Source organism: Fusarium keratoplasticum, chromosome 3, assembly GCF_025433545.1.
Source record: "Fusarium keratoplasticum isolate Fu6.1 chromosome 3, whole genome shotgun sequence".
Classification (NCBI taxonomy): domain Eukaryota; kingdom Fungi; phylum Ascomycota; class Sordariomycetes; order Hypocreales; family Nectriaceae; genus Fusarium; species Fusarium keratoplasticum.
Genome location: NC_070531.1, coordinates 1,096,678 through 1,111,569, shown reverse-complemented (window position 1 = coordinate 1,111,569; position 14,892 = coordinate 1,096,678). Strand labels below are relative to the sequence as shown.

Here is a 14,892-nt window from a genome sequence, read left to right as displayed (position 1 = left end):
ATTCTATCTTTATGAGAAAGGAAAAGGCCCTCCCGCGGAGTGTACACTAATATTCCACCTCGCACACAGCCAACGTCAAACCCCCAGGTTCTGCGCCTCACACATCTTTGCGTACATCCCACCTCGACCGATCAGTTCCTCATGTGTCCCAGCTTCGACTACATCGCCTCCGTAGAACACAAAGATACGGTCCGCACCTCGGATAGTCGAGAGCCTATGCGCCACGGCAACCGTGATACGGTCTCCTGCCGCTGCCTCCATGAGCGCCTTCTGTACCACCCTCTCGGACTCAGTATCCAGAGCGCTGGTCGCCTCGTCCAGAAGTATAACCTTTGGTTTCCGCACCAGGGCCCTCGCAATCGCCACGCGCTGCCTCTGCCCGCCCGAGAGCTGGCTACCGCCTTCGCCACAGGGTGTGTTTAGACCCTCAGGGAGAGACATGACGAATTCCCAGGCGTTGGCCGCCCTACAGGCCTCCTCTATCTCAGCCTCTGAAGCCTTATTGCCGTCGTCCTTGCCGTGGGATATGTTATCCCGGATGGACCCAGGGAACAGAGTTGGTTCTTGCTGGACCAGTGCCACATGCTGGCGGTAAAGGCGTGGGTTGAGTAATGAGAGAGCCTCAGCTTGGTCAACGACAATCCTTCCGCTTGTTGGGTCGTAGAACCGCTCTAACAAGGAGATCATGGTGCTTTTGCCACAACCTGATGCGCCAACGAATGCCACAAACTCTCCGGGTCGAATCTGCCCATAGTCGTTAGCTTGGGGACTCGCTGGCCCATTACAGAGACACATACATCTAGTGATACCCCTTTCAGCACCTTGATGTTGGGAGCCAAGGGGTACGAGAACTTGACCTTCTCAAACTGTAGAGAAGTGCACCCCTTTGCGGGTCCAACATCGCGATTTTCGTTATTCTCGGTGATCTCAGGCTCCAGATTCAGCATCCAGAAGTAGTAGTTGGAGGCCTGAACAGCCTTGGAGAAGCCTATCAAACATGTCAGTCTAGTCAATGCGAAGAGGTCAGCAACACCCACTGCTTGAGTACACAAACATCTGCCCTGCGCCCTGGCCGCAAAAGTACACCGCCATAAACGACGCAATGAACTGGTAGAATGTGACCTTGTCCTCACTAATGAGCTTGGATCCCCACCTGCACACCCTGTTAGTCAAAGACCCAGCAAGTAAAGGTTCAAGGGAATACTGACCAAAATCCCAATCCAAGGATAAAGAACTCAATAGACTGCGTCAACGCAAACCAGATCATCATGTGGAACAACCCTGGAATGGAAGTGGAGATGGCTGTATCTAGTTCATGGGCATAGCTAGCCAGAACACTCCGTTCCATGGCGAGCGAAGAGACTGTCCTGATAGCCATGACTGTCTCTGAAGCCACAGCTGAGCTTGCAGCGTACCTCTTGGACATGCTAGCATCGACTTTCGCTTCGAGCCGGACTCTTGCATAGCCTGCGACAAGCATCGGCGGGAGGGCCACGAATACGCCAACAACAGCAACTCTCCAAGAGATGGCCAACGCCAGCACAGAGCTACTGAGGACATTAATGCCAGCCAGAACAACAAGCCCAAAGTTTATACCCATGAGTTCCAAGATAGCTTGCGGGTATGAGTCCAGTCGGCTCATCAAGGCACCAACAGCGTTCTCGGGTCGATCGAAGAATCGCAGGTCTTGCTTGAGGACCTGGTCGAAGAGTTCGAGGCGGGCTTTCCTGCTCAGGGTCTGGGCGATGATGTTCGTCCCCCAGCCCATGATGAAGTAAGCGACGAAACATCCGAGACCCATTACAAAGAACATGAGGGCGAAAAAGTTGCCACGGGACACCATGTTGCTGGATGTTGATGCGTCCAAGATCTTGGCTAGCAACAGAGCCTGCCCAGGGAAAATCGCAGCTAAAATTCAGGGGTCAGCAATCTGAAGGTGCACTCAAATTTCCATCAAAGGTAAACTTACCGCCCGCAATACAGGTGAGTATTGTGACGAAATACCAGACGGCCAGTTCTGGGGTCATGGAGATCAGTTTCGCGATGGAGCGAATCAGTCCCAGAGGCTTGTAGCGATCAAAGTCCTCGCGGTGCCTAAGAGCCTGCAGTGTTGTTGCCTCTCTTGTCGGAGTTTTCGTAAGGGAAACGGGAATGGCAGCTTCTGTATCGCTTGTGTCATCTTCGTAGGCTGTGGAGCTCTCGGCATCGCTTGATGGTGCAAGGTCTTGAGCTCGAACCAGCTTTTCATACAATCCACCGCAAGTAGACAGGTGCTCATGAGTACCCTGCTCGGAGATTCTCCCGTGAGACATGACAACGATGTTATCTGCGCCGCGAATCGTGGCGAGCTTGTGGGCGATCGTGATGGTGGTCCGGTTCTTCGAGGCGTTATCCAGGGCTTGTTGGACGATATGCTCAGCTTGTGGATCGAGGGCGCTCGTAGCTTCGTCAAGCAGCAGGATTTTTGGATCAGAGATGATACTCCTGGCGATAGCAATCCTCTGTTTCTGCCCTCCTGAAAGCAGGCCACCTCTTTGGCCGATGGTGGTATCGTATCCCTGGGCCAGCTCGGTAATGAACTCGTGCGCAAACGCAAGCTTTGCAGCATCCTCTACCCGTCTCTTCTTTTCCTCAACGGGGGCATCTTCCCAAGCTGTCCCTATCAGGCCGGTCACAATGTTGTCGTACACGCTTCCGTTGAACAAAACTGGTTCCTAAGTATACAGTATTAGCCTTACATTGAGCTAGTCCACAAACAACATCCTCGTAAACCCATTCATGCTTAGGTACAGAGCATCAGCTATGGTTGACTTCTTACCTGCTGCACGAGACGGACGTTGGTCCTTAGCCATCTGAGATTTAGGGCCTTAATGTCCCGCCCATCGAGGGTAATTGTGCCTTGGGTTGGATTATACCACCGTTCCAAGAGGCCGATGATCGTACTCTTTCCAGACCCGCTCGGCCCCTTCTCTTGTCAGACTTATTTTCGTGAACGGGCCATCTGCAGGACTTACCACAAGCGCAGTTACTTTGCCTTTGGGTACCTTAAGCGTGAAGTCGTCCAGTACGGTGACATTAGGCCGGCTAGGGTAGCTGAAGTGGACACCCTGGATCTCGATATTCCCTTGAACTTCGTCGGGCCTCTCGCCTGACTCGTCAAATGGATTGATGGACGACTCTCGGCCAATGAGAGTAAACATCTCGACTGCGGCACTGGCGGCTCGATTGAAGACGAGCAAGTGTGGCACAATTGATGTGATGGTCTGGGCCGCGACAATGACAGAAAACACAACCCTATATTGCGGTTAGCATAAGGATAGAAAGTGGAGGATCGGATGGCTTACGTGAAAACGGTGCCAATGCTTGCGATCTCGCCCTTGCTAAGCATTCTAACACCCTGCCAGAAGGACAGGCCCATTCCGCAGTACAAGACAGAATATTCACCACCAAAGGCGAATCCATACAGAACATTCTTCTTCATACCGCGGTTGTATGCGTCCTCCAAGTATTCTTTATACTTGGCGACGAGACGTCGACGAAGGCCAAAAGCTTGCACAGCGCGCACGCCACCCAGAGTGCTCTCAGCGTAGCCGCCAGCCATGCCATACACCTTGAGAATGCCTGTTTCGACGATAACATCGAGCCATGACACGACACCACAGATAAGAATGACCACTGGGACAATGCAAGACGTGATCAAAGTCAGCTTCCACTGGGTGATAAAGGCCACCACAAAGGCGGCGATGAAAGCGGATACGGCCTGTACGAACATCCCGAGCTTTTCAGCCACACCTGATTGGATCAGCTTGCCGCTTGAAGTCGTCTGCATGGATATTGAACCGCTCGATCCTTGGTCGAAGAAGGCAATCTCCTGGCTGAAGGCAGAGTGAAGGTACCTCCAGCGGATGTTCCTTGTCAGTCGGTGGGCGACATATGTGAACAGGGACGAGTATATATATGTGCCTCCAAAGCGAGCGATTCCAATGTAGACGAAACGCAGTCTTCGAGTGTCAGTCTTGCTCTAAAGAGAATATGGATCGCGAGTGTCTTACGCAGAGGTCTCTACCCGGGACATGAAGTCTGCTCGAGCGGATTCAGAGGTCAGGGGCTCGCTAAGAAGTGTAACAAAGTTGCCGAGCACAACGTTTACCATGGCTAGGGCAACGCCAGCAGCAATTGCGGCCAATACGGCGATGAACTCGAGAGTGTAAAGCCATGTGTCGCCGTATGTGAAAACCCTCTAACAGACAATTAGATCATACTGCGAAAGAAGAGAAGCTTACTCACAAGATAGGCCCTAAACGCCGAAGGGCTTTGTTCTTCTCCATCGCCCGTTCCAATCCCTGCTTTCTTTTCCTCGGAATCTTTTTCTCCCATTGTGGTGGTCGAATGTGTGTCTGCCAATGGTGTCATCGGCTTGCATAGAACCTGCTCGACAACAAGGAGTCTGGCACAGGTGATAGGATAGTATGTGGAAAACTTGCAAGGGGGCAAGACGCCCCCTTATATTTGCGATGAGTGGCCATAATCGATGAGTGTCTGAATTGTACCAGCACTGTCGACTGCGTCCTAGGTTGGATGCATCTACGGAGCTCGGAGACCCCGCGCTCCGAAGTCATCATCAGCATGGAATCTGTGTTACATAAGCCTCGATCTACGGAGAGCCGGTGCCTCCGATCCCCGCCCACAGTATTAGAGCAGGACGGTTCCTACCCTTCGTCACTTGTTCAACAACGGATGCTCCGAGGCCCCGAAAATATTGTCTACGATGGATCAGCAAATCCAGGATGACGACAGCCCGGGACATAACGATGAAAAGGAGGGCGTGACGGAGTTTTTGCTTGCTGTAAGCCCAACACCATTCCTAAGCGCTCCGACGTATACAGTAACAAAACCAGTGCGACCGATGCCGTCGGAGAAAGGTGAGTCTCGTTCTTGTCATGTTTTCATCCCTTTGTGCCATCTGAGAGAAGTTTGCCAATACTTTCTACAGGTGAAATGTAGTCGAGGTCAACCCTGTGAGCAATGCACCACAGCGGGAGCATCATGTGCCTATACCCTAGGCCTCAAGTCGAGAGTCCGCAGGCAACGAGTCACACTCGCCAACGACATGTAAGCTGCAAGCCCCTCTTCCTCGTAATCGGCCAGTTTCTCACCTCTACGAAGCGAGAAAAGTGTTGACCACATCGCTCGGACTGTGGATGAGCTGAAAATCATGGTGGAAGATCTCAGCAAACAACGTCCCTCATGTCCATCACCAGCACAGGAGGCACCTGCGTCGTCATCCAGAGGGATTACTACCCCGGCAGCCTCACTCCTGGCACCCTCTCAACATCGACCAGCATCTGTTCAGACCCTTGGTGCAAGCCCAGCCAGTGCACCCACGGTACCGCCGACCGAGTACAATGGCGAGTCGTCTCCATTCGCACATGTCCTGTTCGCCACTGCCTTTTTCCAGAACGCCGTTGGGAACAGCTCCTCATTTCATGTCACTACGGAGATGGGTCCAGTAATACAAACCCTGAACAGCATCGCCAATGCCCAAAAACAAACCAACGATCCTGTTGAAGTGCTCTTCCCTTATGCCAGGCCGCTGGAAGACGGAAGAAAGCCCTCATCATTCCCGTCTCCGCCACTCGACAGCGTTTTCGCATGCCTAAAAATGGCCCAAGGTGGGTAGAATTCCGAGTGTGCCCCCTAATATCGAGATGGAGGACTGATTCCAAAGACAGAAAGCAACAAGGTCGACGCCATGTGGATCGCCGAGTTCGAAAATCTCAGTCATTTCACCGAATATGCGATCAAGGCCTGTGGTCCTGGCCCCTCATCTGAGGAAGAGATCATTATCGCGAACGCTGGCCTGTATTGGTTGTTCCTCGAATGTGCCAGTGTGGCCGATGACGAAGCGACTGTGCTTGATTTCGAAGCTCAGGCGACCTTGTGCCGGGAAAACCTCGAGACAGCCTTGGCTCATCTAGGATTTCATATAAAAAGTACCCTAAACACAGCATACGCCCTCAACATGGCTGTGAGTTGAACATGACCAGACGCACGACGTTTCGTTGGCTGACATACTACAGGCAACCTATTGTCTTCAGACGATGAAAACATCTGCCGCATGGGGTTTCATCGTCACAGCATCCCACATTTGCCAGGCCCTCGGTCTGCACCGCGCGACAACCCTCTCTCCTGAGCCTCCGGTCCAGAAACGGAGGAAGCTCCGGTTGTTCTGGGCGGCATATTGCTCGGATAGGTTGATCGCTCTGCGCATCGGACGATCGTCGTCATTCCGAGATAATGATATAACTGTCCCTCGGCCACAGCGAAATCCTGGGCCCGACTTGTTGATAAACAGGCTGCTGCCTGTATGGATCGAGGGTGGGTTTTTGCAGGGGCGGATTTACGACGACGTGTACAGCCCTGGGGCTTTCCTACAGCCTGAACATGTTAGATATGCTCGGTCACGCGCCCTTCTCTCAGAGATTCACGGGCTCATGGAGGCTGAAGATGCAATTGAGGTTTGTGGTAGTTATGTTTCTTCATGGCAGATGCTAACTCAAAGTCCAGAAAGAAAATGAGGCACAGTTTGCGGCAGCCGGCCAGCCAATTCTTACTCAGATTCTATGGCGATCAGACCGTATTTCGAATTTGAGCATGCTGACACTGGTCTATCGAAGCCTCCCTCCTGCCGAATACTCAAAGTCATCCTTCTCGGAGGAGTGCATCAGTAGCTGCAGGGAGGCTCTAGAGGAACACCAACAGTGCATGGCCCTGATAGAGAGTGACGGTGCAAAGACGGCCTTTATTGAACTGTTCATTGGCTGGTAAGACCTCTCTCATTCATGAGATCAGGTACTCGAAAGCTCACTTATCGGCATAGGTCCCTGCTACGGTCGCCCTTCATACCCTTCACAATCCTCTTCTGCCACATCATTGAGTCTTCAAACGCATCCGACCTCGGCGCTTTGAAGAGATTTATCGACGCCAGTGAGGGAACAACGTACACTGCGCGCCATCCCTCAACCCGGAATCAACTGCGACTTTTCCAGGCATTGTACAATGTGGCGGTTCGATTTATCAACCTCAAACAGGACAGTCTATCAGGAGAGGGCACTTTACCGAATACCGACAGTCACAGTGTCGCAGGCACTTCCTCTATTCCCACCACAGGGACTTTCGTGCCTGATGCGATGGACTACAGTTCAGCAGCTCCCGAGATTCAGGGGGCGGTAACAGAGGCAGCCACATTACAACCAGGGGAGGATCAGTTATTTGCCAATCTGGGAGCACAAGTTGACTCGTCAGGGGGACTGTTAGCGAACTGGTTCATAAGCAATCAGGAGATCATGAAGATGCTCGAGAATAGCTAGAGCTTATCTGTCGGCGTATCGTTGCAGTGTCTGGGATAGTCGAAAAGGTGTGCCTACTCGAGGGAGCCTGGGAGAGCTTTCCCGTTACAATCGCCTTTCGACTTTCGCCGTCCATGAACAAGGAAAAGTCGTATGCTCATGGCAACTGAAGACGTGATGTGGTCCGCCCAGTTCGAGCCGATCTTGGAAGCCTTGAACTCCCTAATCTTGTCTTTCAGCTCTGCCAGAGACGACTCCGGAAAAGACAATATCCCCAGGGCCTTGGATCGCTCAATCACACGTGTAGAGCTTGATGACGGGAGTTGGGTCAGCACACAAGGTTTGGTCTTCTCCAGTCTCGGGTTCATCTATTTGTCCGACCCCGCCTAACTCGCAAGTTCTATCAACCTCCCTAGTCAGGACCCTATGTTCCAGTTTTCCATTAGAGCCAATCACAGTTAATCGAGTTCCTCAACAGACCAGGGGTAAGCGGAGCATTCGATGGCCGAGAACTACCCATTTATCACGTCAATCCCTTATCCGGCTCCCGCATCGCGCGGATCGCGAACTCATCAGGTCGGCGACGCCTGTCCTTGGGGTTTGATTTCTAAACATTGGATGTTCGTCAAGTCTAGAGCTTACCAATCCTACGGCCGTTGACTACCGCAATCAGAGTATATAGAGGGAGCATTTCAATGGATCTGGCTTTTGAATACCCACACAAGAACTTATTCATTCACATCTTGCACGAGCAATATATTGACAAACCATTACTGCCATGCTGGTTCTAATCGTGGGAGTCACTGGTGACCTTGGACAACGGCTAGCCAACGCCGCCATCGCCCGAGGCGCCCAAGTCAGAGGCCTGGGCCGTAATCCTTCGAAACTCCCTTCAACCCTGCTTCAGAAGCTCGAATCATTCGTTCAGTCGGAAAACTACTACGACATCCCAGCAATCGAAGAAGGGCTCACGGGGGTAGACGCCGTCATATGCGCCTATTCGACCGATCCAACTCTCTACCTTGATGGTAGTCTCCTTCTCCTACGCGCTGCAGAGCGAAAAGGAGTCAACATCTTTGTAGCTCCAACATGGAACAGCAACTGGACCAACATATCTTACGGTGACTTTCCGATATACAACAGCCTCATGGCATTTGCCGATCACGCAGCAATGACAAGTACTGTGCGCCCAGTCTACTTCATCAACGGCGCCTTTGCAGAATACACCCTCGTCCCGGACCAGGGGCCACTGCGCAAGAATGGCGAATCGCTCGAGTATCACTACTGGGGAAATGTACACGAGCAGAAAACACCTTGGACTGCCATGGACGATGCAGCAGCGTGGGCGATTGAGGTATTGCTGACGGATGAAGGTGTGAGAGCTGGAAAGGGGGGATACTTCAAGTTTTACTCTGGGATGAACTCGGCGGTAGAGCTCGTCAAGACTTATGAAAGTGTAAGTGGGACGGAGGTCAAGTTTGTCTGTGACGGGACTGCAGAAGATCTGGAAAAGGCACTGGAGAAGGCAAAGGAAGAGGAAGGGAAAGTGGACTTTTTCGAATCTCTCCATCTCGCTTGGAGCAAGATTGCTCTTCGAGGTTTATGGCAAATCCATGACCCGATCGTGCTGGATCATGCCAAGAAGCCAACAACGTTTGAAGAGCACTTGAAAAAGCGTCTCGGGAAAGAATAGGATACTTGGTGGACGAGGTCCAATCAACGAGCCAGAGGTAGTAGGCTAGACTGAGGAACCCGGGACCAGGGAGTCTAGCCTACTACTTCTATTGTCGTCCCATGATCGAGGTCAGGCGGGCGTCAAGCATGCTATCCAAGTCATTGCAAGATCGATTAGAAATAGAATTAGAAAAGAATACTATATTTATAGACACAGGTGTTATTTATCTTACTATAAACAAAGGGAACAATAGTATAGCGGAATGGTCACTTCTTAGAAGTTGCAGAATCCTTTCTCAAAAACCCAGGCTTCAACGAGCTACCGCTCCTACCCGGTCTTCCACTGTCACCCTTCATCGAGACATTCGAAAAGACCCGTGCAATGCCGCCCTGTGGCTTGAGGAACAGTTCGCACTCCTCGCGGTGAGTCGTGTATCCGTTCTTCTTGCGGAACGCAACCGCTTCCTTGACGAGGTTGCTCATCTCACGGGTTACAGCTGCGCGGAATCGGGGGTTGAGCAGAACCGGTGCCCACTCGGCCTTGAGCTCGTTAGCAGTGCGGCAATTCTTCGTCTTGAGAAAAGACTTGACCTCGTCGTCAAGGTGTGCAATTGCCGCCATGATGACACCATCCTGTGGGTCAGCTCCTCTAGGACCAAGCTGTCTATCAAACTCAGTAGACACGAAGGTAAGAAAGTCCTCGATACGGAGCAGGCTGGCTACGTCACGGATGTGGAAGCTCCTATCCTCATTGCGATTCTGCTCGCCGGGCTCATTGCCAAACAGGCGTGTCCAGAGTCTATCCTTGTACTTGGGTCTTTTGACACCAACAATACATCCTGCGAGCACCTTTGGCGGCTTGCCACACAAGTTCAGATCGTCTCTAAGCATTAACTCGAGACGACAAAGCCGACGACGCAGCACCGTAATCTCGACACGAGCGTCCTCCTCCTTGAGATCCTTATCCAACTCCGTCTTGAGACGCCAATGAGAAACATCCAGGATGAGATCCACAGCCTGCGCGAGATTCTCAGGGTTGATGGTGATGTGGTTAGGCTGAATCCGTAGCATTGAGTCATGAAAGAACTGAACCTGCAACCACAGATCATCAAGCTCCATCCTCGTCCTTTCCATTCCAGTCTTTTCCCGCACGGATTCTAGGAACGTGTCTCCAGAGGAGGCGTAGTTCGCGTTGAAGAATCCTGCAATAGTTGAGCGAAACCTCGAAACGTCAACCAGGTCTCCCTCACTGACTGGAATACGTACCTTTGCCATACCGTCCGTGGCACCTGCAAGTGCCTCCTTGCTACCATTCACAGTAGAGCCAGCCGAGATGGGAGCATCGGGGCGAGGTTCGGGATTTGTAGACGCCATTTTTGGCGATTGAGGTGGACTGAGGAGGGGATCTTGCGACACGCCGTCCCAGGAAATGCCAAAGTGCTCGATAAATCGAGGTTCGCGTTGCTTGCTAGTGCGCGTTCCTGAGCTAGGTTCAGGAGCGTGAGACGGTTGGTGTTGAGATGCCTCACCCATTAGGACAGGGATGCAAGAGGTCACCAAGCGTCTAATTATATGGTCTTCGAGGGAGACAAGTCACTTTAAATCTTTGTGGGGGGTTTATTTAGTTCAATTGACAAACACGAGTGTTCATTTAAGGAATCTTCATCGCAGGCAGGGGACTTGTGGGAACAAAGCATCTGCACCATGAACAAGGACTCACTGCAAGGAACTCCTGCAGAACTGTTCCACGTGGATTTCTAGATATGTCACTACATAATGTTTGTTGTCGGATGACACATTTGGTATCTTCACAAGAACACTCTTGCCCATATTCTCAGGTAAACCCAACTTCGCAGTTCAGCACATGTCACTTATCATGTTCTTCATCAAGTGTATCTTCAAAGAGAACAACCTCATTTTTTCGGTACCATCTCTTTATCTAAAACGCCATTGTTCAAAGAATGAGATGGAGATTCACCCCCAAGCAGGCCTCTCATTTATAATAAAAGTTGATACTGCAGCTCAACGGGACAAGAGCCTCTCTTGTCCCAATTTCTTTGCCGAGTCAACAGCACCAGTGATTTGCGAGCCCAAGATTGATTGCTACTATTCTCAGATCTTCAGCTCTTTGACATCTCTATTGTCCTAGGAACCCAGCCTCCTGGTCAACACTGCCATGGCCTCCAGCCCGACTCAAACTCATCAAGACTCCGATGAACCTGCAGCTGGTTCAAGCTCAAAGAGAATGGCCAAGCTCGCCGCCGGTAGCTTGCGAATCAACACTAATCTCCCCTACAAGGACGATGACCCATCTACATGCAGACTGGTCAGGGGCTCACCAGTAACCACTGTTCCACCGCTCCCAGCCAAGTCTGAGAAACGCAAGAAAGGCCCCAGTAGAGTCCCTATGGACTCTTTACTAGCACCCAAGTCAGTATTCACTCCGCCTCTGCCCTTCCGGCGTGATGAGCCCGGCTGGCGCCCTCCTCGATTCGACAGGGGAAGTCGACCTCATTGTCCGGAGAAGCTCGACCTCTCGAGTTTCCCGAGACAGCGCTTTGTGAAGAATGGAAGGCGATTCTATGCTACTCGCGGCACAGCTTCACTGTCGCCTCAGGCGATACCGGGAGTCGTCCCATTGATTAGGGTTCCCGCAGTTCATGCTCCCCGAGCGAAGGTTTCTGAGGCCCCCGAGACTGCAGTCCCTCCAGCTCAAGTCTCCCCGATGAAGGCCTCCCCGGCAAATACCACCCCATCTGTGGCCTCAACTGAAGCTGAATCGGTCCTAGGCGTAATGCCGTTCACGGATCCACAAAGTCACATCTACTCCTCCTCTGGTGACTCCTTGCCCGAAATCATGACAAGACAGAGGAGACAGAAAAAGCAAACGACGCACAACGAGGAGCATTTGAGGCAAATTTACCAAGCCCACTATTCCCAGTCATCCGTCACAGAAAGCCCATGCAACCAAGAGTCTGTGGTGTGTCGACGAGAGGAACGGGATGAGTGCGAGTGCACCTTGTGCGAAGACTGCTGTCTCGTTCTCGCGGCAATGGGTATGGGAATAACAGTTTTACTGTCAGTGTCTACTGCCATTTCAAAGGTTGGAACCTGGCTGGTGAGTCTAACTCCTCCAGAGGAATATCGGCGTTATTGAAGATTTGGGGCCTGTCCAAGAGTTAGATTGCCTGCAGCTTTTGTCAAATAGGATCGATAGCGCAGTATTAGAATAAAAGGTTCCCTTGAGTACATACATATACTGGTCTTCATATCTTTATGTTGCTCAAGGCCAACATGCTTGTGGACAGTGCTCACAACCACAACCCTTCACTTGTGTTAAAGCAGAATGCACTAGACAATACATTAATTAAATGGATATCAAACTACCAACCATACCGAGGCATCAAGCCTTTCCCGTCCAATCCTTATACAGTGACCCATATACGCCCAACTCCACACACACCATGATCATACATCATTGGATTACTCCTCCTTGTCCTGACCCTCCTCGTCCTGGTTCTCATCATCATCGACGCTCCAGTCCCTCCAGCCTTGACCTTGCAGCCAGCTCACGCCCTTTCTCCAGTTGTTCTCCCGGATTGCTTGCGCATCCTTCTCGTACACGACACCGGTCACCATGAGTGCCAGCATGAACACCCACACGTCACCGCCCTTCATGCTTCTCCACCAGCGTCGCTTCACACCAACCTTCCACAGGCTGTCAATGCTTGCGCGCGCGCTGTACAGGAACAGGCCACGGCCGCTTCGTCGCTCAATAAAGGCCCACAGACCAGCAAAGAAACCACCGAGGAAGAAACGCTGAGTGGCAAGAACATGACGGGGGAGCCAGTTCTGGAAGAAGCAGATAGAGGCCCAGGCTGTTGAAATGGCTCCTGTAGCGAAAGTCGACATGCGGAGAGCTTTGGTGATGATACGCTGGAGAGTGGCCAGAGGGCTGTGGTAGATTGATGAGAACCGGGGGATAACCGTCAAGGCCGAGTAGAGGAGAACGAAGAAGCGAGCAAGAGGCGGGAACGAATTAAGCCAGAATGTGAGATATGTTCGAGAACAAGACGGGTCGCCAGGGTGTAATGTCGCGCATGATAGAGATGTGATGAGTGGGTGAGCACGGGATGTCAATGGCGCAATTGTGCTGAGGCTCGGAGGAAGAACTTCCTTGTTGGGGAACAAGGTTGGAGAGATATAAGCACTATCAAAGTCAGTTATTGTCTCTTCTATGCAGGTTTCCATCACATACGGCCAGTTCAAGCGCGCCATCTGAGCCAGGCTGTCGACGATTTGAGACGTCTGAGGCCACTTGAGACCGGCTGGCCAGTCCTGCGGGCGCGGGTGGAGATAAGCCGATGAGCTCTTGAAGATAAAGTCGCCATAGGGCTACATCTGTCAGTACGTCGTTCTTACGAATCTCTGATATAAAACGTACCTTGGGGAAGCAGTCGCGGTCAAAGACAGCCGCATGAAGAAGCTGGCCAAAAGCAAGGGGCTGCAACATCCAGCTGCCAAACCACCAAGGTCTATCCCTCTTGACGCCATTGCTCCGTCCCCAGATGAATCCCTCAGACTCGCACAGATTATACGCAAACTCTAGTGCGCGGAAGATGGTGTAGATGGCAATGGAAACGCGCATCTTCTCGCTTGGGTAGATGCCAAGAGCGAGACCAGCGAGCGATGCACCAACTGCTGGCGCGTATGGTGATGTGAGCGTCGCCGCGGTTCGCGGATTGCGCATACGGAAGGGCTCAACCTGGGGATCGAGCAGATGTACGCGCAGACGAGTGAGGAAGCGGAAGAGTAGCCTATAAAGCAGGAGAATGGTGGAGAGTGATAGTGATAGTCTCAGGGCGGGAGACTTGTAGAAAGGCTTCTTCTTCGCGTTCGCATTAGATCTATCGCGACACATGTTAGCAACCCGTTGCGCCGCATAGAAAAGTCATACTCACTCCTCCTTCTTCATCCTCTTGGCCACGACATCCCATCCCTTCATACCCAGAAAGGTTCCCACAAACACCCTCAGCGCATGGCGCACCGCCCTAACATTGTAATCATCGCTCCCCTTGGGCGGTTGAAGCGCCTTCTCCACACGGCTAGGGTTCGGAGTCGCGCGTCGGAGCACTCGGGACCGCGAGAGGATGTACTTGTGCAGGGAAGCGTACTCGCGCGCCGAGATGGTGTAGCGCAGCGTGTTGCGAAGCACGGGATCTGTGGTACCAGCCGAAGACCTCGAGGAGCGCGAGCTCGAGGCATCGCCCGACGGAGAGGGCGAAGCCATTGTGATGGAAGCGGTTTCTGTTGATGGAAGTCGAAAATCGCGGGTCAATCGTGTTGGTGTTTCGAAGTGCTCTTATGGCGCAGGCGATGCGGTTGCACGAGCTGAGCTCCTGTGGCGCATTCGGGCAACTGTTGGAGGCATCCAAGCGAGGGGCAGAGTCGGAGACGATCAGTTGCACAGGCTCGTCTCTATTGCAAAGATTTGAATCGCAAAGTCTACCGCAGAGCAAAGGAGTCGCGTCAGCAACAAGAAAAAAAGAAAGAATGATAACACGCAAGGGGAGGGAGGGATGAAATGGATGGATCACAAGAAACCAAGGACGGGGGACCTTGGAAATGAGGGCCACGGCCAAAAGTGGAGAGCCTCGGCTGGGTTGGGCTTATCACGGAGTCCACCCGCTTTTTAGCATCTGCACATCAAAAGAGATGGGGACCCTGGCACTGGATCCCAATTAATTCGCCCTGACGAATTGAAAGAGGAGAGCTGCTTCAATGGGCTCTTGGTCCTACAGGGGTTCCCCGCCCCTACGTACCACAGACGCACTCTTGAGCTCCATGCTAATGATATCAGAGATGGGTG

At 52.2% G+C, this 14,892-nt stretch overlaps 5 protein-coding genes across 5 annotated transcripts; 2 read left to right on the top strand and 3 right to left on the bottom strand.

Annotated features, from left to right (window-relative positions):
- Window positions 1–75: 75 nt before the first annotated feature.
- On the bottom strand, window positions 76–4,377 carry NCS57_00373900 (uncharacterized protein; the record flags this gene model as incomplete). The annotated part of the gene is made up of 10 exons (XM_053053723.1): window positions 76–744; window positions 798–988; window positions 1,038–1,153; window positions 1,209–1,908; window positions 1,970–2,714; window positions 2,819–2,965; window positions 3,015–3,294; window positions 3,345–4,001; window positions 4,053–4,240; window positions 4,288–4,377. 10 exons carry the CDS (start codon window positions 4,375–4,377, stop codon window positions 76–78), a joined length of 3,783 nt encoding a protein of 1,260 aa, XP_052915883.1.
- A 391-nt stretch (window positions 4,378–4,768) lies between these two features.
- NCS57_00373800 (Zn(2)-C6 fungal-type domain-containing protein) lies at window positions 4,769–7,370 on the top strand (the record flags this gene model as incomplete). Its single annotated transcript, XM_053053722.1, has 8 exons — window positions 4,769–4,846; window positions 4,899–4,922; window positions 4,994–5,112; window positions 5,167–5,672; window positions 5,733–6,028; window positions 6,081–6,518; window positions 6,568–6,824; window positions 6,881–7,370. 8 exons carry the CDS (start codon window positions 4,769–4,771, stop codon window positions 7,368–7,370), a joined length of 2,208 nt encoding a protein of 735 aa, XP_052915882.1.
- A 757-nt stretch (window positions 7,371–8,127) lies between these two features.
- NCS57_00373700 (NmrA domain-containing protein) lies at window positions 8,128–9,042 on the top strand (the record flags this gene model as incomplete). Its single annotated transcript, XM_053053721.1, has 1 exon — window positions 8,128–9,042. One exon carries the CDS (start codon window positions 8,128–8,130, stop codon window positions 9,040–9,042), a length of 915 nt encoding a protein of 304 aa, XP_052915881.1.
- Window positions 9,043–9,290: 248 nt separating this feature from the next.
- Window positions 9,291–10,397, bottom strand: NCS57_00373600 (uncharacterized protein; the record flags this gene model as incomplete). Its single annotated transcript, XM_053053720.1, has 1 exon — window positions 9,291–10,397. One exon carries the CDS (start codon window positions 10,395–10,397, stop codon window positions 9,291–9,293), a length of 1,107 nt encoding a protein of 368 aa, XP_052915880.1.
- Window positions 10,398–12,506: 2,109 nt separating this feature from the next.
- On the bottom strand, window positions 12,507–14,313 carry NCS57_00373500 (uncharacterized protein; the record flags this gene model as incomplete). The annotated part of the gene is made up of 4 exons (XM_053053719.1): window positions 12,507–13,233; window positions 13,282–13,418; window positions 13,468–13,930; window positions 13,985–14,313. The coding sequence occupies 4 exons, from the start codon at window positions 14,311–14,313 to the stop codon at window positions 12,507–12,509; spliced, it is 1,656 nt and encodes a 551-aa protein (XP_052915879.1).
- Between the last annotated feature and the right edge of the window lie 579 nt (window positions 14,314–14,892).